The sequence below is a fragment of the Anopheles marshallii genome, chromosome 2, assembly GCF_943734725.1.
Source record: "Anopheles marshallii chromosome 2, idAnoMarsDA_429_01, whole genome shotgun sequence".
NCBI classification, from domain to species: Eukaryota; Metazoa; Arthropoda; class Insecta; order Diptera; family Culicidae; genus Anopheles; species Anopheles marshallii.
Window position 1 is genome coordinate 68,028,899 of NC_071326.1, and position 26,501 is coordinate 68,055,399.

At 42.8% G+C, this 26,501-nt stretch overlaps 3 protein-coding genes across 4 annotated transcripts; 2 read left to right on the top strand and 1 right to left on the bottom strand.

Moving 5' to 3' along the window:
* Window positions 1–1,222: 1,222 nt before the first annotated feature.
* Window positions 1,223–10,513, top strand: LOC128719750 (F-box only protein 25). Of its 2 annotated transcripts, none has more exons than XM_053813380.1 (5): window positions 1,223–1,326; window positions 2,869–2,913; window positions 9,460–9,886; window positions 9,952–10,223; window positions 10,303–10,513. In XM_053813380.1, exons 1-5 carry the CDS (start codon window positions 1,223–1,225, stop codon window positions 10,511–10,513), a joined length of 1,059 nt encoding a protein of 352 aa, XP_053669355.1. The 2 variants fall into 2 exon arrangements, with proteins under 2 accessions (XP_053669355.1, XP_053669354.1); XM_053813379.1 differs by lacking the exon at window positions 2,869–2,913 and adding an exon at window positions 9,323–9,376.
* Window positions 10,514–13,691: 3,178 nt separating this feature from the next.
* Window positions 13,692–15,275, top strand: LOC128709913 (acyl-protein thioesterase 1). Its single transcript, XM_053804950.1, has 5 exons — window positions 13,692–13,742; window positions 13,927–13,958; window positions 14,569–14,956; window positions 15,022–15,177; window positions 15,243–15,275. The coding sequence occupies exons 1-5, from the start codon at window positions 13,692–13,694 to the stop codon at window positions 15,273–15,275; spliced, it is 660 nt and encodes a 219-aa protein (XP_053660925.1).
* Window positions 15,276–18,057: 2,782 nt separating this feature from the next.
* On the bottom strand, window positions 18,058–20,529 carry LOC128708011 (ribonucleases P/MRP protein subunit POP1). Its single transcript, XM_053802968.1, has one exon. It carries the CDS (start codon window positions 20,527–20,529, stop codon window positions 18,058–18,060), a length of 2,472 nt encoding a protein of 823 aa, XP_053658943.1.
* Between the last annotated feature and the right edge of the window lie 5,972 nt (window positions 20,530–26,501).

Consider the following 26,501-nt stretch of genomic DNA (forward strand, 5'->3'; position numbering starts at 1 on the left):
TAAATGAAACATAAATGGAAGGGAGCAGTAAAGTGATTCGGTGGAGTTTTGTGGCTCCAAAATAGATTACATAAAAAAGTGCATCGGGGTAAAGGTAAACGACATTCGGAAGAAAGAGAGAAAAGCGAAGAAGGTCTAAATCCAAAGGGATTAGTGAACATACGGAGGGCTGGATTCGTCACGAAACTCAAAAATAGTACGATGAATGTCATTGACTGACATTTGAACGGTTCTCTGTTTTTTTTTTATCCGTAATTGCGATAGAATCACTTCTAGGAAAGCCAAGAACTAGAAGCGTTTGTTCTTCCCTTGATTTATTTTGGCATTACTACTGTCCTTCACAGATTGACCCTTGCTTTTGATGGCTGTTGCTGCTGCAGAAGGAACGATGAAAGTTCGTAAAAATTCTGCATTCTAAAGAGAAGGATTGGTTTGAGCCACGTTGAGGAAAACATACAAAAGAAAAGCCCTACCAGGAAAAGCTTCGCCCATTCGACAGTCAAACATCGAGGTCACGATAAATCCCGCCATAACACGCAGAAACACGCGAAAAGCGAAAGCTAATCTCTTCGGCTTGGATGTTGGTGGTTTGTAAGTTTGTTGACGGAACCGCTTTCCCGTCCGGCTCTCTTGTCATCCATGCCGTGACCGTACCCTAGCCTCTCCCACCGGTCAGAAGGAAGTGATTATCCCGAGTGAAACCGTTGCAAATTACCCTGCATTTCCAGCACAAGAAGCTGCAGCCGCACACTCCCGACCGACGCTGTGCAGTGTGAGTGAGTGAAATGGTGGATTGCATCGGTGTTGCATAGAGAAAGTAAATTTGCAGCAATATTAAAAGTGTGTTTGTGTTTGTTGCTGTATGCAGTCAGAGCAAGTGGGAAAAAAACCATTTAATGCCACCAATCGTAACACGAATCGCGCTTGTCTTCTGCGAAGATATTTCCGGCTGATTTGTCAAATTTACAGGAAAGTTTCTTTCCGAGAGAATCCTACAGGGATAAGCCTGTTTGGCGGTGCAAAGTTTAAAATTTTCGTGTCGATTAAATCGAGGCAAGCGGTGCAAGAACGTCGGTGCATTTCATAAAGAAACGGCATTTCATATTCGCCTCTCTTCAGAGCCGTGACATTTACGATTAAAAGGTGATTTTGCCTTCAAGTGCTCGAACGAGAAGGTAGTGCGTAGTTCTGTGAGGAGCGTTTTGCCAAAACATCGATTAGGATGCCCTTTATTTCGAAAGATTGGCGCTCGCCCGGCGATTCCTGGGTGAAGACTGACGAAGGATGGGAAAAGCTGAAGGTGCTCGAGTGTGTCAAGCGGAAACGGTAAGTAGCCCTAAGGGACCTCAGTAATATAAAGCACCGAGGCTGAATGTATCTCTGGACATGTTACATAATGATTTATCTCTTTATTTTAGAAGCTTCAAGGTGATTTTATACTCCCATTTGTAATAATTTGGAGTATGGGAAGTCGTAAAGCAATCTATAGGGCATTCTAGCGGTAATATTTGTCTAGCATGCTCCAAAGCCAATCCCTTAGAAGGATCCAGACAAGCTTAGCTGGAGCGCTTGCTCTCATAATTAGTGTTTGGCGGGCGCGGTAATCCAATTAAATTTAATGACTCATCCAGTCCGTGGGATGGATGCGTAAAACAACGTCAACTATTGCTGCGCGTGCCTAACTGTTTGATATTGCACCGAGCAATACATACGGATTTATTGCAATACGCAGTAGCGAAGGCTACTACTTTCGGTGTGTCACCTGTTGACGTCGATTATAACACGACTGTACAATTGATGCGTGACTAAGACTCTTTTTTATCTACACAGAAGAAGAAAAAAAAAACACCGAAACCATCGAAATGTTGTTGTTTTTATTGATAATGGTTTATTAGTTTGTTTTGTACGTTTTTTTTTGCTACTTTTTCCATTATCAAAAGTGATCAGATAAAATGTTATTTCGTCGTTTCGTTTGAAATTGTTTGCGAGCCGCCTTTGTTTGATAACATGGCAATTTATTGGCCCATTTCCTATTGTTAACATCTTGTCTCTGCTGTGAAGCAGGACTACCAATATATCAAACGCTGTCTATTAAAGAGATTATAATTACCAAAAAATAGAGTTTGAATTTTATAACTCGCAAGAGACGTATGCTCGTTGTAGATTCAAATCTTTGCTGAACTTCGTAAAGGCTTTAAGTATGTGTGGCAAGTGTTTGGTCCCATATCCAGATAAATAAATAACTATGTTCCATTTTTGTAGAGGCTTAAAAAACAATATACAACATGTATTCTGCGTTATTGTATAAATTTGCTGAGGCATTAAATAATCCAATGTACAAAAGAAGTAATATTGTTGCTCAAAGTACGCAACGTTCCATCGCTTTGTGATGGTTCTGTGGTTTTGCTGTGCAACTATTTACTGTACACATGCGTAACGACAACAATAAAAAAACACACACACAATGTTGGAAACATTGGTGGCAACGGTCAGCTGAGTTTAATGAACGTTCTTTGCTCCTCGTTTGCTCGCGATTGGTTTTTTTTTTGCGTGAGCATGTCGCGGAGCTGCTCCAAACTGAGTCGGAAGAGACTAAGAGAGTAAGAGTCAGCTGCAAAAGTAAACAAACAGCACCATGGTGCAGAGAGAATGATGCGAGCCTCAATGCGAGCAGTCCCAATCGATTTACATGCCCACACTGGTATCCCGCTAGCGACGAGTCGTTTGTCAGATGTTTTCTGGAGTTGACCAGAAAGTAGATATTTTACAAGAAGTGTAAAAACACAGGCTAAACCAATATTGGAGGAGGGTTGATTTAAAAGAAAACTTCATGACTGAACCAAATATCTTCCGTTCCTACTCGAATAGAATAGAAGAAGGAAAAGAAGAGGAGCTAAATATCTCAGCAATTTAGTCAAAACGGTCAATTTTTAAAAAAATATCGTTCCTGATGAAGCATTGCTTTAAATTTATCAGGTTTTCATCCCGTTTATTACGATTGCATCAGCTAATAACCGAATCTATACCATAAAGTTGTCTATAGTACCATCTTTGACCATCTGAAAGATCATGCTTAGTGTAAACATATTAGATTACTAAAAAAAATGAAACAGAAAACAGTCACAAGTAATATTTCCGAACATAACTTTTTCTTACACCTTAGCTGCAGCGTTGCCCCCTGAAAAGGTTTTCTTTCTTGTGTGAAGTTGTGTTCCGCACCAATCAACAGAATCGTTCGCATGCTTGAATATTACTTTTAGTTGTTTCTACCTTTTGGGATATTATGTTCCTCACACGCCAACGCAATTTGTGTTGCCTTTCCCATCCCATTCACGTGCATCACTTTCAGCAGATGTGTCATCTGCTACACGCTGGCTCTCTCCCGCAGTTTACGGGCGACATTTATGAAGATTCCGTTATGTAAACAACCGTCTGCAACAACAGTTCGGCAAGGAACTGGTGTATAATATACAGGGGGTCGGTATTGGCGTGCGCATGTATGGTGGTTGTATTCGTTCGACAATTTAGAACAGGCATTTCACTTTTGTTATGGAGGAATATGGCTCGGCGTTTCTGAGCTGTGGATTGATCTGAAAATATATCTGAACAGCTGTTTTATTCGAGTTGAAGGTTTCTATATTGACTCCACGTAGAGTCTCTATTACAGGAACTAATTCTGCTATAGCTATGGGTGTGAAAGCTTTGCTCAAATGTTCGTATCAGACATTTATTAAAGCACTGCAACTGTTGGGTAGTAGCCACTTTATTTCATTTGATTTTGTAAGCGTGCGTAAGAATTTGAATGTGCTATTCCTTACAAGGGTTAGTTATAATATTCCATCGACATTCTGCCGTTCTGTTCTTCGCAAAACCAGTTATTAACGCCACGGACCATCACCATCCGCAGGATAATCGCATCGCTCGACATCCGGATACCAACGCAGCTGTATTTGTCGATCATAATAGTAAAACCCCGGACATTCGTACACCGACAACGTACCATCGGTGTTGCAGGCGAGCAGTACACGGTCAGAACATTGCGCTGCAGGATCTAGATCCTGGGGAAGTAGAAAGTTTCGCCGACAGTGCTGACAGTGGTGATGAGGCGCTTGATCGTACAAATTGCGTGATGGATGATAGTGACGTTGATAGTGGTTAAAGTCCGACATCAGCATGCAGATCTTTCTTTCATCATCCCAATAATGCAGGTTGGGACACTTGAGCAGGACCGCCTGACCGTAGACGCAGCGGTAGTACATGTCGCGTTGTGTTTCGTGCGCGAACGCAATGTGAAAACCCAAATCGTATCTGGGACACATAAAGTCTGGAGTGTCCGGAACGAAACACCACTGCGGTAGAATGACGGGAACAGCCGGTATCAGCACGTGGTGTCGCGTTAGACAGAATGGATCTACCTCATAATAATAAGGATCCTCAACGATCTTACCCTCGGGACGATGCTGGACAGTTCGTTGTTGCTCATCCTTAGATACTTTTGTGTCTAGAGTTTTGGCGGAAAACGGACATTTTGCCGATGGTGATGTTGTTTCATGACTATCCGAAACGAAGTATGGTTTGAAGGTGGTAGTTGTAATGAAGGAATCTTTCGAATTTTCTTCCATTGAACGGCTGTCTTTGTCAGTTTCTTTCTCATCTTCCCCAAACGTAATGTCATCCGCTAAAACTTCAACGATCTCTTTGGCATAGTCCTGATGATAAGGTTCGTTATTAAACCGCTCCACACCTTCATTATCTGGGGTAGACGACTGTTCTTGAGGTATCTCAGGAACTTTGGACGCTGCGGTTACTTCTTGATTTTCGCCCATTTTCAGATGAATTTGCAACACACTTCCCATCGGCACTGTATACATTTTCTTCAATATTTGACCATTCGTTGTGATATCTTTCACTTTTGTCATTTCACTCTGTGCGATTTGGGTGCTATAATTAGCTTGCGGGGTTTGTGTTTCATCAAGTGTTGGTGGCGTATCTTCAACAACCTCAGGTATCTGTGAATCTGGCCCTGGAATAGGCGGTGAAGCTCCGTCCATAGAGGAGCCTACGTTATTCCTTTCCGTTGCAGGTTGTGACTCACTTAAACTTTCATCAGGCACGTTTCTAGGAATGTTTGTATCAACCGAATCGTTAACCGGTCTTCCTACCGGCGTATCTTGCACTGTTGCATCTAAAGCCGACGAATTGTTTTCGTTGGCTTTCACAGGTTGAGGATCATTACCAGGTGGCGTACCAACTGATGTATTTTGTAGGTTTGAAATACTTTCCTGATCATTTGACGTATATTGTGGGAAAGATCCAGTCTTATCATTAATATCAGAAGCATTATTAAGGGGTTGACATGGAGCACTATGGCATTCTGAAGTTATTCCATCGGATTCAGACAATGTAGTTACAGTACTGGATTTTCTATCGTCGCTTGTTTGCTCTATTGGTTTTTGATCAGATTCACTGTTATCATTAATACTCGGATCTTCAGGATAGTTTAGGCTTATATCGTCGGCCAAAACATGCACATGTTCAAAACCACCCAACGAATCTGAAACGTGTGAAGCAGTATGATATTCTTGTGTCGTATTTGCTAACTTGTCACTGTCTGAAGGAACTCCTTCAGCTCCATTACTGTTGGTTTGCTGTTGTGCGTTTGGGTTGTTTTCGTTACCAAAGTCAACGATGGGCTCTTCAAAACTAGGCAAATACTGCACCGGTTCTGGATCACTCGCGCTGATATCTGTTTTCTCATCTGTTGTATTCAACTCACTTGTGTAGGTAGTTGGTGAGGTAGATATATTATCCATACCTGACGTCCCGCTGGCACTGTTCGTATTAGCAGAATGTGGTGTTTCATTCTGTGGTAAAGGTATATCCTCAGCAGAAGAATTCGTAACAGCATCATCAGAAATGGGAATACTGTCGACTTGAGCGTCTGGGTCCATCATATCTTCTGCTAGCACCTGTACTTCTATTCCATCCGTATCGTGTAGGTTTAGATTTGTTGTATTGTCCATATACATTGGTGTTACGACGGACGTTCCATTCCTTTCTGTATCGTTATCGGACTTCGAAGATGTTTCTAAAACGTTTTCATAATCGTCCTCTGCATCATCCCGTACGTCTGCATCACCCATCTTCACACCAGCCCTTGGCAAATCTTCTGGCAGCGGTGTTGCAGCCTCATTCTCGATTTTGTCCTCTTCCGTGGCTGTCGATAGTGCTTCCGTTTTGTACGGATCGGATACCTCTGTTTCTGCAATTGAACCACGATCGTCGGTATCAACGTCACTTTCATCCAATTCGTCACCGGAATCCTTTATATTCACCTTTGATGATGACACTAGCTCGTCCGTCGACTTATTGGACAAGTTTGTATCCTTCTGAATTGGATATATGCTGGATGGGTTTTCAGTACTAGATGAAATATTCTGTTCAACGTTTGTATTATTGTCCGTCTTTTGCATAGACTCTACTCTCGGTTGCTCAGTTGTTGGTGACGCGCTGGCCACTTGTTCTGAACGCTCTACAGATGCAGTAATAGTTGTAACGGACATGCCAGTAGTAGACACTTGTGGGTTTCCACTTTGAATGTAACCGTCACTGTATTCACTCGCGGTAAGCGTTGTATTGCTCCTCATGGTGATGTGTTCCGATGTGCTTGGTGTTATAGTGCCCGAAGTGGGTGTTTCTCCGTTCAGTACCATCGTTGTCACATTGGTAGCACTACAATGGTGCAGTAGATGCAGCAGAATAAAAACTACACCCGCTATGGTGCTCTTCATCATGGTTGTTTTGTCACAAACTAGCTTTTCTGCGGTAGCACTTTCTCGTCACCTGCCGTCACCGGCATGTGGTTTGTTGTGTTTGGCAAGAACCTTGCAATGGTCAGGCACTATATAACCTTCCTCGCTCGCCCACAACTCCAGCTACGTGATTCTGGGGATAAATTCTCCAGCAGTTCAATCAATACTGTGGATGAAACCGTGTTATGTGCGAGATGTTCGCGACACTGCAATGTGATAATAGTGCAGTTGTTAGATAAGCCCAGGTTGGTTCTGGCATGTTCATCTGTTGATTGTGTGATTAAAGACGAACTGGTAAGCAAATGACTCCTTTTACTATGGGTATACGCCAGTAAGCACTGAACAGGCCACACTAGACGCGGTGAAATGGCTGGTTGTAGTAAACATGGAGTGCAATATATAATCGATTGTTTGCGGCCTAGCCATACCGGCGAGCTCAAGGTTATTTATGGAATTCCAGAAATAATTGTTATACCTTTCCAGTACAAACTTTCTCGAAATTGATGCACGCACCATCGCCGTATTGGACATTCTTCGCAAAGCAGAGTATTGGTGGTGGTTACGCCTTGTTGGCAACTTGCACCATATTCGTAAGGTTAACCGTCACACGATTCTTAGAAGGGAAGCGTGCTGAGCCCGGAAATGGGTCAAACCAGAAGTAGGTCAAACTATTTCGCTTAAGGTGTAACTGTTTGTTTCCTAAATCGTTGGATATTTTTTTATTTTATTTTGGAGGTCATGTTGAATCGTTACATCCGTAATCATTGCACACGTGAGAAGTGTCACCAGACGCATTGGATCTTTATTTGTGAAACTACATAAATTGATGTACAGTTTAGTACGCAATAGCTATTAAACTAGTATTAACTGCTCCGATTCCATCCCTTTTCCAATAATTGGGTTTGATACGCTTTTACTTTTATTCGAAATGATCGACACCTCCGTTCAATTCGAGTGGCGCTTCAACGTTATGGCCGCCATAGGCAACAGACTTCATCAGCAGAAAGGCTTTACAAACAAACAAAAAACAAGCGGGAAAACAAATTACCCTCACATCCGAGTAGTGTTTGTCTGTTGTTACTTTCCTCCGGGGCGGACTTAATTGCACTCGCCGTGGATTTCACTTTCCGCTACAAGACGTGACGTCATAGCGATGGATGGATGGATTCAACGGTAGATCCACGCTTTGTGTAGATGCTCCCCCGAGCGGTTATGTTGTGGATGGATACTCGGACAGTGATGATGATGAGGATTTCAGCATGTGTTGGATGTTTTACAAGAAAGTAGGAAAGGGTAGACAAGATTGTTGCAGTATAAATGGTCGTAGATCAACTTTATATGCATGTACACCTCTTATAATAGATCAGTCTCAATGGTCGCAAATCTTGGGGTTGTGTTGTCAATCTTCATCATCATTTTCCCGGATAATTTGCTACAAAGAAATGATCATTTCCAGGAGTTTTCCTCGTCATGCAAACAACGTCAGTCCCTGAAAGCTAACAATGTTTTCGAAAAATTTGGTTTTGGTTTGTGTGCAATTTTTTTATAAAGAATCGTTAGATAGAAATAAGGCGTAAGTAATAAACACTCGATACTAAACACGAATAGTATCATAGTAGCGTACTGTCAATGTTGCTACGAGCAACAGTAAACAGATCGATTCTCTTCCGCTGCGAAATTTTGATCGCACAACAAATACTTTGCAATAAGTTGAACTAAGTATTTTAGCGCAGAATTTAGAAGAAAAGTGTTTTGCTTAAAAAATGTAATATTGATAGTGTAAATAACACAAAACTTTCAGTTGTGATGGATACCACCTGTGTTACTTGAGTTGCAGAAACAGGGTGAAAAAAAGATCAGGAGCACGGTGATTGAATTTCCATTTCAATATTACCTATCACTGGGAGGTGCAAATTACAGCGATGGCTGCCCTCCCCCAAACCAATCCGATCGTATGAACGACCTGAAGCAAAATTTTCCTTCCTTCAAGCGTTTTACATACCGATTTTCCTTTCATTCAAATCTGATGATGCAAACTGTTGTTGAACTGAACGATGGATGTGGAGAAGGCTGAGAGTATGAGTATGTGGATATCCGTCAAACCGTGATAACCGTGGCGTGTTCAGCAAAGAGATGTTAGACACACGTCCGTGGAAAGGCGAACTGTTGCATCTAAAGCGTGGATGACCGGCAGACAGAGCGTGTAAAATCGATGGATGCGCCTCCGTTACGCATCGATGGTATCGATGAAATGTTCCACGTACCACACACACCAGCCGCTGTGGAAACGAATGTTTTGTTGGAGGTTTCTTACTGCATTAACAATACGTTGACCACCCGGGCTTTAAATGTTTTATTGTGGAATTAATTGAAGCGCTTGTTACAATGCTGTGTACACCCTTACAGCAGAGCATAAATCATTTGATGCCCTTTCGTGATGTAATTTGTGCAATTTTACTTTGTAATTGATGTAATGAGTAATAAATTCTTCTCTGTTTTCTTCGTTTCAGGTGCATTTCGGAGTGCAGCAATACTAGTGACACTGAAAATGATAATGAGAATGGGTATGTGAACGTTTGGCCCCTATAGAATGCAAACAAAACTTGTTGAATAGCTTCAATAATGATCTTTCAATCTTCGGTTTTAGTGACAACGAAGTAGTACCACCACACTGTCACATTACGCTGAAGTGTACTCGCGAGATTGCCGGTTTCAATGGACTTGGCGAGGCGGTTCGACGGCTAGACTTTCGCAGCTCGGTGCGCGATGGCCGCCGATTTAACTATGTGTGCGCCCTGTTGCGTTTGCTCGTGTCCAGCAAAGGAATCACCAGTCTTCCGGGCGGTGCCCAACGGCTATTGCTGCAGATGCTGGAGGAAGTGGCCACGCACGTAAGCGACTCGCAGCAGAACATTAATGTGTTGCGTGGTCTGGTACAGCAGCTGCGTGCGCTGCTAAATCAGGAGAATCAAAAGTGCTGGGGCAAACCGCTCGGTAGCCAAACGTTGTGGGCTGAGCATGTGCAAACAATCCAGCGCATACAGGATATAGCTAGTCAGATTGAAATTAAGGAGGTATGACCATGACACCATCCACCAAGGTCGCAGCACTAATGCTTTGATGGAATTGCTTTTTCCAGCCCGGTCCAAACATTCGTCCAAAACTACACGACCTGCCCGAGGAGTGTGTGCGAGAAATCATACTCCGAATCACCGACTACAAGGACCTGGAAGCTTCTGCTTCCGCATGGTCGCTAATGGCGGCCCTCATCTCCGAACAACGTGTTTGGCGTGAGCTGTCGCACTATCACTTTACCAAGCAGCAAATTGATGTGATATTAGAGAAGATGTGTCTGCAGGATACGAAGGAGCGGCACCGCAACTGGCAAGCGATCTATCACGCCTTGAGAAAGTATGTGTGGCTGTGTCTTACCTCGGTTCTCAGGACTGAGACTGATGCTTTGAACTCTATTTTTTCCTTTTTTTTGCAGAATGTATGGAGTACGCGAAGAGTTACAGTATGCGGAAATTTTAGCCTTCTGTCGGCTGTGTCGTTGCCTGTTCTGGCCATCCGCCGGACACCCTTGTATCGTTGACCAGTGTCCCGACTTTCGGCAACGCGTCCAAGAAGCGGGCAATAGCAATAACAACGAAACGCAACCCGTACCGCCGGCAAAGTTTCTGCAATACTTTTCACTGTAAGAGGGCATAATATGTTCGACGGCCGTTATCCCTTGTCCAAAATTTGAAATTTGTTGCTCCGGGCCACGGATTCGTGAGCTGGAACAAGCGAATAGTAGAAGGGTATCGGCAGAGAATATTGGTTCATGTTTTAGGCAGCTGGTGTAACATTGCTGGCAATGGTCAAGGATCGAAGGTGACAACTGCTGATTACTACTGAAGAGATGAACAAAGCAACACAATCTTCATTCAACTATATTATATTTTTCTATCGAAAAACATTGAACAAACATGATAAAGTCTACGTAATTTGTGTGTTCACAAGGAGATAGGGTCGTTAACGGAAGCGGCAAATTGCAAGCTTGCAATAAATGGTGCAATGCGATTGTATAGTACCAATGATTGTATTATCTTTCAAAACCAAGCAATCATTGTAACGGAAAGGAACAGAACTGAGAGCCAAACACATGTGTTATAAAGCCGAACACGACCGACCCGTCTGCTGAGCCACTGCTATAAGGAACCGAGGCGAAAAGGATCTATATATTCATAAACAAAGCAAAACAGAGAAATATTTTGGAAAACAAAGCGCCGATACGTTTTTACCGAACATCAGCTATTTTCAATCTACCCAATATTTATCCCGTTATATGCGATGATAGAACGCGTAAGTGACAGTGCTACTATTTACATAATGTCAACATATATTTGTAATCGTTCAGCTGCAGCTTACACAGAAGGCGTAGGGCCTAGTAGACTGGGTGCTGCCGAAATGCGCGGTGCGAAACAAAAACAAAAACACAAATCCACCGTTATACCGTGGATCTTCCGCAAGTGTGCAAGATTGTTGTCTTACGTGCTGAGCGTAGTGATGGATTTAGTTGGTTTCCTTTCCATCAGTTCGCATGCAATAGAGGCGAGAACATGGTTGCACGATTCGGACAATACGGTGCGTACAGGAAATTTGAGCCGATTTGTCACATATTTTCGTACCGATATCTATTCTACGATAAGCTCTACCCTTTTCTATAGCAAGTTACACTTTAACTAACAACTATACAGCAACGTGATTCAATTTATCGCAATTTCTTAAAGTGTTTAGACGAAACAGTAACTGTATTTGCATGATGTTTTCTCTATCTGATTGTGATAAGCGTAGCGTTCGGTTGTTCAATCCGTGTTCCAATGGGTCAATCCATTTTCGTACGTAATGATCTTTATTCGATGATATTCACGGGAATGCTAGTGAAGGTGATCGAGAGCGACTATTGGAAATAGAATGATAGTATATACTACTAGCTTTAGAAGAAGGAGTTTGAGATTGCGAAACAGTAAGTTAAACAAGAACAAGAAACGAGATGACGTCGTGTAGAAATTATGTGATATAGAAAAGCGATAGAATGAGGTCGTCGTGGTTGTAAAGGCTAGGGTGGGCTAGAAATGTGTGAAACCGAAGGTTAGTTTTTAGCGTTGCAACATATTCAATTCAACGTATGGACGGTTCGTTTAACAATCGCTTTTTGAACGTTTTTAAAAACTTCGAACGACTAGCTTTCGTACACGAACGCCTCGTTATAGCTACCAAAAATAGTAAAAACGGACTCGGTAGCCTATTGAATTACTACACCCAATGCTGGATCTATACGTATTTCCTCATTACGGTACTTGTATTTCCTCTTCATGTTCAGTACACTTCGGCTAACGATGTTATGTTAACACCACACTCAAGCGTGTCGTCATATCGTAGAACAAGACGTATCCTTTCTATACAGTAAATAAGCAATGATTTCATTGTAGTATAATTGATCATTTGCATGGAAATGTTTCGGAAGTAAGCCTGTTTCATCTTATGTAGTTCCATGAAAGATGTTAACCAGTTTCAAGTTCCGTTGTCCGTGTTAATGGTACATAGTGTTGGAATTATAGATTCCGTTTATTTCACGTGTTTCATCCAAGTAATCTATAAACGCTTAGTAGAATTCGTCAAAATTTCTGAATGAAATAAAGCGAGCAACAAAATACATTTCCGTCAACCACACATCACCCAATGATGAATCGAGTTGTAGCGACAAGCATGAGAGAAACGTGCTACGACGAATGAAATGCGCAGCAACCAGAAGTAGAACGTACTATAATCAAACAATGAAAACAAAATATCACTACAGACAAGTGGACATTTTAAGTAAACTTACCCACGACATTAAAATGTTTTTTCTTTACTGTAACGAATTCCGAATCGTAATTTTAAGACTTATTTACTAAAGTTGTATGATCTTTATTACATTTCATAAGCAGTAAATGCGCGAACTGTGGGAAGACGCGCCAATACGCTTACTTGCACTGACACTGAAACCCTTTGCCACAATTTAACCTTCCTTCCTTCTTCCTTACCGGTACAACAACCTGCAAAGTTCTAGGCCTACCATTTCTGGCTTTCTTTGACTTAATTTACCCGCAGCCGGATAATCGGTCCTGCGCACGGCACAATTTAACAGTAGAATTAAATGTTCCGATACGGAAAATAAAATTGTGTTGCCATATTGTTGTGTATTCCTTACAATTCTTTAGTTTATGGCAATTAATTGATGATGCAGAGTAATTTTATGCGATTGAAGCAAACATACATAACCATATTTGTCCAAAATACGAAATAACCGTGAATGTCAGGGGTGTGAAACTTTTGTGTTACAAAAATGTTTTTTTAATGCTTGAAAACTAACGGTTTTCATAAATGAGCTGATTGTTCAAAAAATTAACATTTTGAAAATATTTATGTGATGAAATGTCACTTTAGTGTCATCAACCATGTCCGCATAAGGTTTCACAGTGTCGCTGTCAATCTGTCGTGGATTTGTTTCCCACTTTCGGCAATTTGTGCAAACTTCGTACGTTTGTTGGTGCGCGTCGGGAAAACTTAACACCAGCCTTGCGGGAAAGTAAGAGAAAACTCAATTCGACCGACCGAAGGAAAGAGAGAAAGTAACCGAACCAGTCGCAGGAAAAATCATTCACTTTCGAACGGTAGCGCGTGTGAAATTTTCCGCGTGCCAAGCGAAAAGTGTATAATTTAGTGCGTCCAGAAAAAAAAAACAAACGAAGACCCAAATCCGTTAGTTGTGAGGCATCCAGTGTTTCCGTTTCGTTCCGTTTTCTCCTTGCTCAAGGCAAAGCCCAAACCCGTATATCCTACTTTGCCGGAATGGCTGCTGCACCTGTTATCATTCCATCGATAGCGAAGCACACATCTACGGTAAGTGGGTTGTAATTCTAATCACGGCTCATCATCATCAGCAAACCTCCGTTTTTGTGTGCGGGGAGAAAAATAGCTGCATCTGCAAAACACATTCCCGATCGATGTTTTGATGAACCTGTTTCTTATCTCTCCCTCTTTCTGTGTTTCTCTCTCTTTTTTTCTCTCTGTCTCCCTATTGCAGCTAATCTTCCTGCATGGCCTTGGTGATACCGGGTACGTGTGCTGGGCGGTATAGTGGCCTGTGGGAGAAATAAAAAATGCCCCAAGAGCGATTAGCAAGGAACACATTTCCAGGCTGGCACATGTTGGCAGTCCGTAATGTAAAGGGACAAATGGTGATAACTGCCGCGAAGAAAGCGATGGAAAAAATCAATTTTCCCCCGTTACTTTGGTCTTCGGAACAGCAGGCTAGCGTACTGTCCGCTGCACACTCGGTGTGACAATATGAACCGTTTTTTTCCTCCATTGTTTCGTGGTACAAACACACACAAACCCACATATACAATACCTGTTCCTCGCACTGAGTGACCTTCAGCTCGACCATCGGCCTAGTGTACGGATCCTTGTGCATAGATGGGACGCTTGCTAAAAGGCTTCACACTGTTACATGTGGACACATTGATTTAATTATGTAATTTCATTGTCACCCTCGTCAGCAGCAGTGACGCCTTGGGAAACCTTCATGACTATCGTGGATACTTTGCTTTCCAAGGAGCAGAGAAGGATTCTAATAGAAAATGGGAGAGCTTAGCATTTAAGATGCCGAACTGGTTATATGTTTCAGTACAATGGTTATAAATGTTTCATTTTCGTTCCTTTGTAGTCACGGCTGGGCCACCTCGATGGGTTCACTCCGTACGCCGGACATGAAGGTAATTTGTCCAACCGCACCGAACATGCCGGTCACGATGAATGGTGGATTTCGGTTGAACTCGTGGTTCGATCTAAAATCCATATCGATCAGCGACCCGGAAGATGAGGAAGGCATCAAGAAAGCGACCCGATACGTACACGACCTGATACAGAGTGAAATGAAGGCCGGTATTACCTCGAACCGGATCATGCTCGGTGGGTTCTCGCAGGGTGGTGCCCTTGCCCTGTACGCGGGCTTAACATTTGCCGAACCGTTGGCCGGTGTGATGGCCCTCTCCTGTTGGTTGCCATTGCACAAAAGCTTCCCGAGCGTGCGAAAGTGTCCCGATACGGTGCCGGTATGTAAAAACAGTCGATTATTTATTCAATTTCGAATGTAAATCTATTTATCTTTCTGCTACAGATCCTGCAGTGTCACGGTGACTGTGATCCAATCGTGTTCTACAAGTTTGGTCAATTATCGTCCAGTGTGTTGAAATCGTTCATGAAGAACTCGCACTTTCAAACGTACCAGGGACTGGGCCACAGCTCCTGCGATGCAGAATTGAGCGATATGAAGGTAGGAAGATAATAGAAGCAAACCACATGTACGATGGTCTCAAGCGTAACTCTTTTAAATTGCAGAAATTCATCGATGATCATGTTCCTCGTCAGTGAAGCGTCGTAGCGTGACTGCATCCATCCCCGGGCACCAATCAAACCGGTGTCCTTATTCGCAGATTGTTCGCTTACATTCGTCAAAATCGTACGTAAAAGGATATACATACATATTTGCGAGACGGAAAAGCATATTAATAGCATCCAACTGTAGTATCGGTTGTTTTTCCCAAAGCGTGTTTCACATTCTGTTAATGCAACTTGTAAGTTATGTGAACTCGAGAACGAGAGAAAAAAAACTAAAAACACCCGCAAAAAAGATTAACATACCGCGAATTAACGCATTAATGTAGTAACGCGAAAGCAAAGAGAGAGAGAGAAACATAAAACAACAAACAGTTAAAACAACCTTAAAATTATTCAGAACGTGTCGTCGAAAGCAATCATTACAAGTAGCTGAAAAGCGCAAAAGCCAAAAAATGGAAGGTAAACTATGCTAAAAACGGACTGCAACACAATACAGAAACTGAGTCAATGTTTAAAACAACACTATTTTCCTGCACTGTTTTCCGTAGCGCGTATATGCTGTGAGCGTTTAAAAGAGGTTCCCCGGTTGAAACACACACACGCAAATCATACTGTAAAATTCCCCGATAAATAATGATCCGATAGTAAACAGCAGGTCGCTCTTATCGCATGAATTGGGTGGAACAGGAGAGTAGGGTGCGCTGATAAACTACTTACTACTAGCATTTTTGTGTAGAACTTGCCATCACGTTATAGATAAAACAAAAAAGTGCTCTCGACACATATAACAAATTTAAAAAAAATCCTTATGCGTGATAATGGCCCAAACGATGTGTATGGCTGAAGCAAAAACGAAAAGGTATACAGGGGTTTTATCGGGAAAGTTATGAACAGAGGTTAAAGCAGGCGCAAGATACAAACACAAAAGTATTGAACATTGGGACAGAATTGGAACGCAATCTTTAGCGAATAGCAGGGTTGGGAATACGTATACAGCATAGAGTGGGGAAGAAAAAGTTTAACTTTTTTTAATTTATAGTCACGAACCGATGTCCAGGTAGTATTAGTGAAACATTTCACTTCCAGTGAATTGTTTGTTTGCAACTTCATTTCGTCCAGAATTGGTTATTCTATTAATGCAAATTTTTCTTTTTATTTGTTTGTATTGTAACTGTTGCTTTTTCTATCCTTTTAACTATATCATCTTTATTGTTTCGTGCTTTGTTTTCAGTTGTACTTGAACACACGTCTAAATTAAAGGTCTTTTAACATCCAACCAACAAGTAATCGTTTTGTTACGAGTGATAGAGAGTCTTACAAAAGTCAGAAAGATCATGTTTTCGTATCCGATCCTCAGCAAACAAAAAAATCATCATTTTTTTCATGCGAGGACCCTGCCATGTAATGGAAAGGCCAGCACTATTTCGTGTTTTGTAGCTCTCGTATTTTGTACAGTCAAAATTTGACAACACTATCAGTCGATTTGAAACAGCCACTACAAAAACAGTAAGGAAACTGCTTTCAAGGTTTGGTTCAAACTGCAGACGTTACACCGGAACGAAGAAGTTGTACATGGTAAGACACTTCGTATCCACCAGGAATCTATTACATCTTCCCCTATCTGACGACACCGTAAAGTGTACCAGAATCTAAAGATGAAGACTGTAAAAAGACGCAATCGGCTAAACAGTGTAGAAATCCCTGGACGAGAGGGATTTTCTTATGTGAAAACGTAATGTAACTGCAATGTCAAATGACAACCGCTGAAGCAGTTGTGGATCGTGTTTGGAATTGGGTGTCCTTTAGTGATTCGTTGAATGATAACCAGTAGAATTTGCTCATCAACTATCAATCAGCATAACGACAATGAGTGATGAAATGGCTCGTGGCAAAACGAATGGAAAACCGAGATGTTTATTAAACTTATCACAATACAGTCAGCATTATTGTTGTTTTATTTTAATTTTTACCGTTCCATTGCACAATCCCAGACCGCATGGTTCCGATTTGCCGAACGAATGGAAGTAATATTGTGAATTAATTAAATAATGATACCAATTACTTTCTATGAACTAACTGCAGTTGCCAAATGAAGCTCCATGCCGCTTAGCGATAATATTTTAACATATATGTAGCAATCTATTCCGACTTAACGCGAGTTCAGTTCATAAATTCTCTTGTTTGGTTTCGGTTAGAGTTGGGTTTAGTTAGTGACTTTAGTAGGTGATACCATAAAAGATGTCAGAAATCGTTCGGTTTCCACTATAAAAATGGAGCAATAGTCATTAGCCTCCCGTTGTCGGCACGTCGGTATCTTTGCGGATAGGCAACTAAACGTCCACGGTTTGATGTATCGTTCGAGTTCGAAACTGCACTCTTTCCATTTCGGCAAATTATTACGAGGATTCGGAGCAACAAAGGCAACAAATAGTGCACCAGTTTATTGCATTAAAGACCGTTAGTCAACTAAAGAGCAAATACGCATGTTACGAATGCAACCGATACCATTCGAGTCAGGAGTTAAGTGCGAGGGAAAGGGTAGAGGCTATGCAGGTCGGCAAATCCGTATAAGGCAAATACTAATCAGCTACACTAATGTAATCCTAGTACGGTGCGTAAGAACATCGCAAGAGATTTAATAATATATTTTAGGTTAAAAAACATGCCGATTGATTGGTGCTTTACTTTGCTTTTGTTTATTCATTTCAACAATCTCTATAGTACATCGTTTTTAGGCACGTTCGTTCGATGGTGTACTTAACTAATTCTGACTCATCATCTCCCTCGCTCCCTCCTCCTCCTTCTCTGTCTGTGTTTAGTATGCTAAGCGTATCGTGGCGAAGCGATAGCCTCTGGTACGTGTGCCCCTTACGAGCACCTTGACCGTACCTTTGGTACAGATTTTAAACAACTTCACTAAACCCTTCGCCGTTACGTATCCAATTCCGTTGACCGTTCCCTCGGACAGACTAAATCCACCCTGCGTCACATAGCCGAAGCACTCCCGGCTGCACTGGTTGCGAATGGTGGCCGGTTTCGCCGGTAGCCACAGTTCGGCCATCCGCTTCAGCTGTTCCTCGACCAGTGCACGGTTGTTTGCCTGCGGGATGCGCACCAACACACCCGGATTGGCACGCTGCAAGCGTATCTTCTCCCGTACCCGTCGGTTCCGTAGCCGCTTCAGTGTTTTTAGATGTTGCGCCCGTAGTACGATCCGTTCAGCGCCGTGTGGATCTTTACGTGCGGGTTCCACATAAACCGGCCCATGGATGGCCGATAGGCGGTTGGTTTTGTTCGTGCGGAAGTCACCCCGATTGGGCAGGCAGATTATCGCATTATCGCCCGGATTGCCGCGCGTTTTAAGAGTTAGCAGGACGGGTACGAGCGCATCCGGTGAAAGGCCAATAGAATGAACGTTAAATTTGCGATCCAAAGCGAGCTTCAGCTTTGCCAGTGCTTCCTGATCGCGCAGCACGAAGTATGGCCGATCGGACCCACCTTGCGCACCGTTCCACTCTTGAACGAGCTGTGTCCAGGGACACCGGAATGGCGATGCAATGGCAAGTTTCGTGTAGTTTACCCGCTTATTGTTCGGGCGCTTAAAGTATCTGCTCAATGATTCCGAATGCTTGTGAACGGCTTCATCTTTACCAAACACCGTATCCGGCACACCGGACCGGTCGTGCCCGGACTCAAGCGCGACCATGTCCAGTTCCTTCTGTCCGACCGGTTTCGCTCCCCACATCACCAACGAATGCCACACGGCCAAGCCATACCCGGCGGGCACGATTACTTCCCAGCCGGAACCGTATCCGAGTCGTTTGTAGTCGGCATCTTGCGAACCGGGTGATTGCAGCAAAAGGATAGGCAGTGGCTGAAGATGTGTTTCCGACACGCACGGTTCTCCGGGTAGCAATGTTTCGACGCTACGCAGTTGATTCAACTCGTGAGTCGATTTCATTTCTGCGCCAATACGCTGCCGGATCGTTTCGTCCCACAGGGGTGAAAAGCTCCTGATCGCTCGGGGTTGCACCAGCTCAGGCGGGATGCCTTGTGTGAAGTTGTATCGTGTAGGCACATTCGGCAGTGCTTTGGTGCGTCTGGTGGGTCGATTCAGTCGCGGATCCTGCACGAGCAGAGCAATCACCTCTCCCGGACTAAGTTCGCCCGGTGTGGTAAGGTCTTTGATGTCCGCCCAGTAGCTCGTTTGCTGCGATAGTATTTTGTTGTACTTCGGTGTGCTGTCGATAAAGTCATTCCACCAGGTCCGGTGAGTCTGTTTCGTCTGTGTTGGTGGAGTGAACAAACGAAACGTTTTAACGATTGTCGCATGAGAAAGAGGTCCCGTGAGATGAAATCGATTCAGAGTGTCCTTTAGCTCCACAACCTCCACACCGGATTTGGAAGTATAGCGTGGACAGCGAATTTCGGCTGGATTCCTTGTAATGTCTGCAATGGTTTGATTCGTTTCACGTAATGCATTTTTGAGCTGAAAAACTTGGACCAACTGTTCGACCAACGGGCGGTAAAACGTTGGATGAGCAAATATCCAGATAGTTCGCCGTTCGGTGTTATTACAGATTCCAGTTGTACGCCATACGAACCGCACCCTGCCGAGACAATTGTACGGATACGCACCATCTTCATACAGCCAAACGTAACCCGCACGCTGCCCAGCCGTGTATGCCTTCGCAGCTACGGTCAGTCCTGTTTGCTCGCTACATAACCTGCGCAAGCCTTCCTTCAGAATGGTTTCCGCCCCACTAATTTCGATACAACCTTCGTACGAAAGATCATGCACCAAACAGTGCTTCGAGGTGGCCCGATAGCTCGACCGGTACACTTTATTGTACGGTGTTAGCGGTATCTTGTATCCCCAGCGGGATGACATGCGGAACCGCTTCGCGTGCCAGACGTGCGTTTCAAGCCACACGAACGCTCGTTTCCGTCGTTCGTACTCCTTGAGCAAATTGTGCGCCTTGCGCCGGAACTTGCGAGAGGGTCGTTTTTTCTTCTCCGACACGCCGCTCTTGCTGAATTGGGCCAGGTGCACGGTACGGAACTTGCGGGGCAAACGCTTCACATCGTACGACATGGCCCGACGGCGCATATGAATGGGTAGCGATTGATGCATTAGCTTTCGCTGGTGCATTGTGCTGGTCATGTTGCGCAGCATCTGGCACACCTCTTCCTTCCGGCTCTCGGCAAAGCTGACCAGATCCACGCTTTTCGGTAGTGTTACGCTCCCACCGATGGCAGCATCGAACTGCATGTTGGTCGACGCCATCCTAATACTCTGCTGGCTATTTAGCCGTTAATTTAACAAATATCCTTGCCTAAAACTTTGCGCTATGAAATTGCAAGAGAAAAAACAATCGCACTGAACCGGCAAAGCGAAGAACTGTCAGTAGCACGTTGCTCGCGAATGTAAACAAACAGCAAAGACTATGGCATTCGTGGTGGTCATTGTATTTGAGAACTGTACTAAAATTGTACCAAAAAAAATGTGAGGCTGTGTTCTAAAAATTAAATACTGGCTGTGTTTTATCCAGTAAATAATTTGAATGTACTCTCCACTTGAAATCGGTCCATAAATTCCACCGGGGCTACGATGACCACTACGGATAAATTTCTTCGACCAGAATCTTCAACCGTTGCATCTGCAACAGTGGATCTAATTAAAGTAAATAATAAAAAAAACTGTAGGAAATGTGAAGCGCTTGTTGGTTAATAACTGTGGTACAGTAGGAATGCAAATTGCATACATTTTGGCGTTTTCCTATTTGGGCTACAGTGTTCCTGTTTTGTGGTGAAAGTATTAAGAAAATGTTTAAAAATTCAAGCCAGGAAATAGTGTTTATCCATCTTCCCTGTGGTGCTTTACGGGTGTATTCTAACATCCTTAATCAATAGTATATGACATGGTTTTGTAATTTCTATCTCAAAGGTTAAAAATGATAAAGAGATGAGATTCATTCAAGCAATTGTCCTTTGTTGGAGTACGTTCGCTAGATGTTAAAAATAGCTACCCACCAACTACCAAAGTGCAGTTGCAATTATCTCACCCGAATCTTATTAAGTGTAACCAAAGAATGTCACGCTAATATCGCTCGAGTGACGCATGGTACAACAGGCGGCAAAATAACGATGACTAACCAACCAACTAGCCGGCACGCCAACTTTGGCTTTTGAAAACTGGTACATTGACCCATCAAACGCGTAGTGCAAGCAGCTGCAAATGTGTTCTTTTTGTTGCCCTCGCTCAATTAGAACGCACATCACCCACACTCACAAAACATTCTTTGTCGAACCGGTGAATCGGTGTAGGGCAGTGCTGCAACTAAGCTAGTGCTCGGTGGCAAATGTCCAACCGCATGGATGTTCTCCATCAGCACATCCGAGTCGTGACATGGGTGACGCCGAGACAGGAAACGATGTTGTTTATGAGCGTTGTGGAAGGGATGGCTTCTGGATCGATACACATACACGCTGCACGTTTGATTATCGTATTTTCTTTAAAGTATTCTGGATTTGCAACAAGGAAATGCACGTGTTTACATTCATGTTGAATTGTTTATTCGAATGAATGAATATTTAAAAGATTGATAAACTCTCCAAGCAGTTATTCATATTACTGTTGACTCATACGACCTAGGAGACGTGGTCAAGTCTGATCTGGAAACATTTATACAGAAATAAAATGAGCTCATAGACTCCTAAAAATAACGTAAAAATAATGAAAAAAAATGTATTGAAAGAGTTAAAAAATGTAAAAAATACATTCAGTGTAAAATATAAACAAAATAACGACAAACAAACACTTTAGAGTTAAAAAAAACACTCCACAATAGTCATAGTGGTTCAGAGATAAAATAGCTACTTTTATAAAAGATATTTCATAGTATAAAACTCGTATTTATTGTGTGAATGTGTGTGAGTTTTCTTCCTTTTTTTAATTTAATATAATAACCCAAGGAGCATCGGGATGAATTTTATTGGCTCATTTGTTGGCTCATTTTTTGGCGCAAGATCGGGATTGTCTAGCCTTTAGAGGGGGTGTGAAAGAAGGGAGCAAGGAGTGAGGAAGGGGCCCTTCGGGTGTCTGTTATTCACTGCATTCGCTGCAGTGTTCTCTCAATGGTCATTCTCTCGCAACAGCGGTGATCGAAGCGCTCTCGCACAACGGGATTGCACTGCTCACAGCTGTTTTCGGATGGGAATAGAAACGCACTATACAACATTTTTTTCTGTTGTTTGACGCACATTTTCTAGTGCATCAATTGAAATTTCATTTTATATATCATAAAATCCGCTCTTATCATATATATCGCAGTGAAATTGCTACACTGCTCCTGCACAGTTAGCGACAAAAGTTGCTCTGTCTGCTCACAAACAAATTTTGCGACATTTATGCTGTCAAAGTTGTTTAAATTTTCACACACCGGCACACACAGTTTACGTATTTGGTCGAACCGGTATCAAAAATCATTATCGAATCTTATTTAAAATAAGTTGTGTAATTTTATACAGTGAGCAATGTATATATTATTTTGCGAAACGTGAGTTGATTAACGTGTTTGACGTGACTTGATTGACAAAAGGCTAACACAGATGGTGTTTGAAAACAGTCAACATCAAGAATGCTCGACCACGGCTAACACCGGGTCTTGCAGAATTGTCGCACCAGCAGCTTCAACGTTCGTATTTGGCGCTTTCGAAGCATTTGTCTCGATCCCAATATATGATAATTCTTTTAGTTTTAGCCTGCAGTGCCGGTGCCTTGTTTTTAGTTCGAAACAGCACTTTACATCGATTCCAGTCATGATCGAGGTTATGGATGCAGCATCAACAACATTGAAGTAAGTGCAACGTAAACAATACAGTACATGCAGTTGTGTGCGATAGCGGAGCATTTCTTGAACTTCTTGAGCACGACCATTTTATGCTTTAATAAAAACTAAAAAATAATAATACGGAGCCTTTTAACTGAGCATGCCCAGGATAAGGCAAAAGACAACGAGGAAATGCTTTGAGAAATGTGTACTCTTTTCAGCCAATATATGGATGATAATACGGCAAAGAGCCGTCAAAATGTAATAATAAAGAAATAAAAAATAAATACAATCTCTTTATTTATTCCAACGCGTAAACTTACTCAAATAAAATATTACTTTATTCCATTTTATTAGCACAAAACTAAATTAATTTGAATTTAATTCAGAAGTCGCTCAAATTTGTTTCTGGTATAGTCTTTGGCACAGTCGCCGTCGCAATTGCGACAATCGCCAACTGTGCAGGAGCAGTCTTAGCTGCGGGGTAAAAATTGCTCCGTGGGGCATGCGTTCCGTGCACGCGAACGCAGTTTTGTATTGGTTCTCAACCCGTTCGGTTGGATTTAGTTCTTCGCTCGAGCTCCGGCAACACATCTGAAACGGTTCTGCTTCCGTGCGTTGTGTGCTTGGATTGGAAAACCTCCAAGAGAGAATCGCGAAGCATTCCGTATGCGTTGGTGTTGCGTTGTTTTGTGTTTATACGTGTGCTGTAAGTGTGGAAATATTCGTTGGCCCTTTGCCTTTTAGGTTGCCATGGTTTTTGGGTTCGATTCTCTGTTTTCTATGTTACTCTCTTGATCGCTCGGTGAATGTTCTCACTGCATCTTATGCATTTCATGAGAGAATTAGTTCACGGTTATCTATGTTTCCTTCTTCAAACATCTGACACACAAACCCAAAATCGAAAGACATGCACGATGGTAGTAAAAAAATCTATTTTTCGAGGGGTTTCTTAAATCTCCAGTTCTAATTAAAGTCATGCCGAAACGTTCCAGTGCACTTCGATCGAAGGAACGCTGCAAAGAAATTCAAACGTCAAACATCCGATCGTTTGATATACCTTTAGTACAGTAGTGTTCTTTAGTGTATTATGTAGTATTTATCGTGAGTTAAAAAAGAAAATATTAAGAAGTGCCCTTCGACTGTGTTGTCGACTAAGAAAGTTATCGGATAATTCATTGTTTCTCTGTTTGCCCTCCCATTATTCTACGTTGTTTGGTTTTACAGCGTAGTGAAGGCTGCAGGTGAAAGTGCAACACTGTGTAATTGTTTTGTCACTTGTTTTTTTACAGCAGTTTATGCAGTGTTTTAAGGGTGTTTTAAGTTGCAACGGCAAGCCCGTTTATGTGTAGCTTAAGGTGAAGGTGAAGTAAAGTACCGCCAAGTGAAGCGATCGCCACGGTCCAGAACGGGAACGAATTGGGGCACCACGTGAATATTTGTGATCTGTGTTGTTACCTTTTTTTTGGCCACTATACCTCAGGTACGTAACTGTGAGAAGTGATATTGTGATGTTGTTACTTAGTTTTATAGACCTAGCGTTTGTTAAGATCCTCGAATATCTCCACAATCTCATATAGAACGGATAACACTCGAAGCACATGATTCACCACAGTATTTTCCCTCCGTTCTCATTGTGAACGTGTTCTTCCAGCTGGGATTTCTAACTGTGTCGAGTTTCTGTCTATCCGTTACGGGACCCCATGTTGCATTAAACATCAATCGATTCTGCATTTATTCGATATTATTGCCAGTATCCAATAAAAATCCCACCAACAGCTGTCGATCTAACACTAAATCGAGTAGGAAGTGATTATAAATCATCCTCACGCTTAGGTTGAACGACAATCCTGAGGCTCTGTTTCCCACCATAGATTGAATTACAAATGTCATCTCGCAATTCGACCGCATATCTTTACAGGGTTACTCCGTTAGCGTACGGCCAAAAAGTTACTACTCCATTTTGTGTACTACTTACAACAGGAAATTCTTTTTTTTTTGTCGCAAAAAAAGTGTTCTAAGCAAGCGTGCCTAGTGCGAAGACACTTCACATTAAATCGATAATTTTGTGCCCGGTTGTGGTGCACTTTGGATACGGCACGGGGCCAGAGTCAGTCACCGGTCAGTAGTTTACGTATTTGAAAGTAAAATGTCTTCCGGCTGTAGTGTTTATTTTTTCTTTGCTCGGTGCTGGTCACTTGGTGAAACAACCCTTCGCTCCTAAGGTCAGTTACCGCGTCACTAGACAATGGATGGGTTACAGTATCACCGGTTCCTGCCTAGCCGATATAACGCCATGCCGAATGTCTCCGGTGTATGGCGGAACGGTTCGCAGCACTGTGTAATGGTTCAGTAACTTAGCGAAATAATAATTTTTGAACAAACACCTTACCCACACATAAACCGAAGGGCACAATGCCGTGTGGTGGTGCCGCTTAGCGCTAGAACGAATTAATCGCACAGCAGCTTAAACTGCTCCCCGGTAGGCATCTTGCGGTGAGCGACTACTGCAACGAGCGTCGTCGTCACAGTGGACAGTTAGTTACCGCTACGATGCTGTGCTTCCCTCGATCAGCGCGACCCGTTGATCTACGCACGATGCCGTTAGCTTCAATTAGGTATGCGACGAAGGCGACCGAGATGGTTTCGACCCGTACGTATCTTCCGTTGCAAACCGCCCCTTTCCGAAACCGTACGGTTTCCCGAGCCCGCGTTTGGCATCGTTTAGATCAACAACCAGATCAACGTATCGAAGATGTGGTCGTACTTGAGAAGGTGGAGGATCGTTTTGCTTCCTTGCGTCGCAACCGCATCAATGCGGCGAACCTCGTCGAAGCTTCAGTTCGAGTCCGCTTGCTGAGTGCGCGTGTGTAAGGGGGGTTTTTTGTATTATTTTACTTCTTTCCATCGTCTAAACGCATAGATCTTGATGGTTGCAAGGCCACGGAAACCCCAAGCGGTAACGCTTTCGCTACCGCGATCCCTTCCCGTCACTTTTCGACAAAAAAATGGTGCTTCAGAAGAGGTGACTCTTGACGATGGCTCGTTCTAGATGTCCTTGAAATCATTCGGTATTTGGCATTGTTGATCGTCAAACGTTACATCACACCAACATCACCCATAGCAACGCGTAAAGAATGATTCTGCTCAAGAATTCTCATCGGAAAGAAATACACCCCTCAACACACGGTTATAAACGAGATTGGGGCTAAGATTTGAGTTGTTTTCAAGCAACACTACATCCACAATGCAACGCCTTCGCAGGTGGTTATGGGTTGTGGGTTTGCTGTACAATTCACCTTCGTGGCCCACAGTCACGGTGCTATGCTTCCGACTGCTGTTTACAGAACAAGAAGTTATGACGCGGGAATCGATTGAGAAATCACAATTAAACTGCCAAGGGCCAAGGTTTCGAGGTTGAGGCACA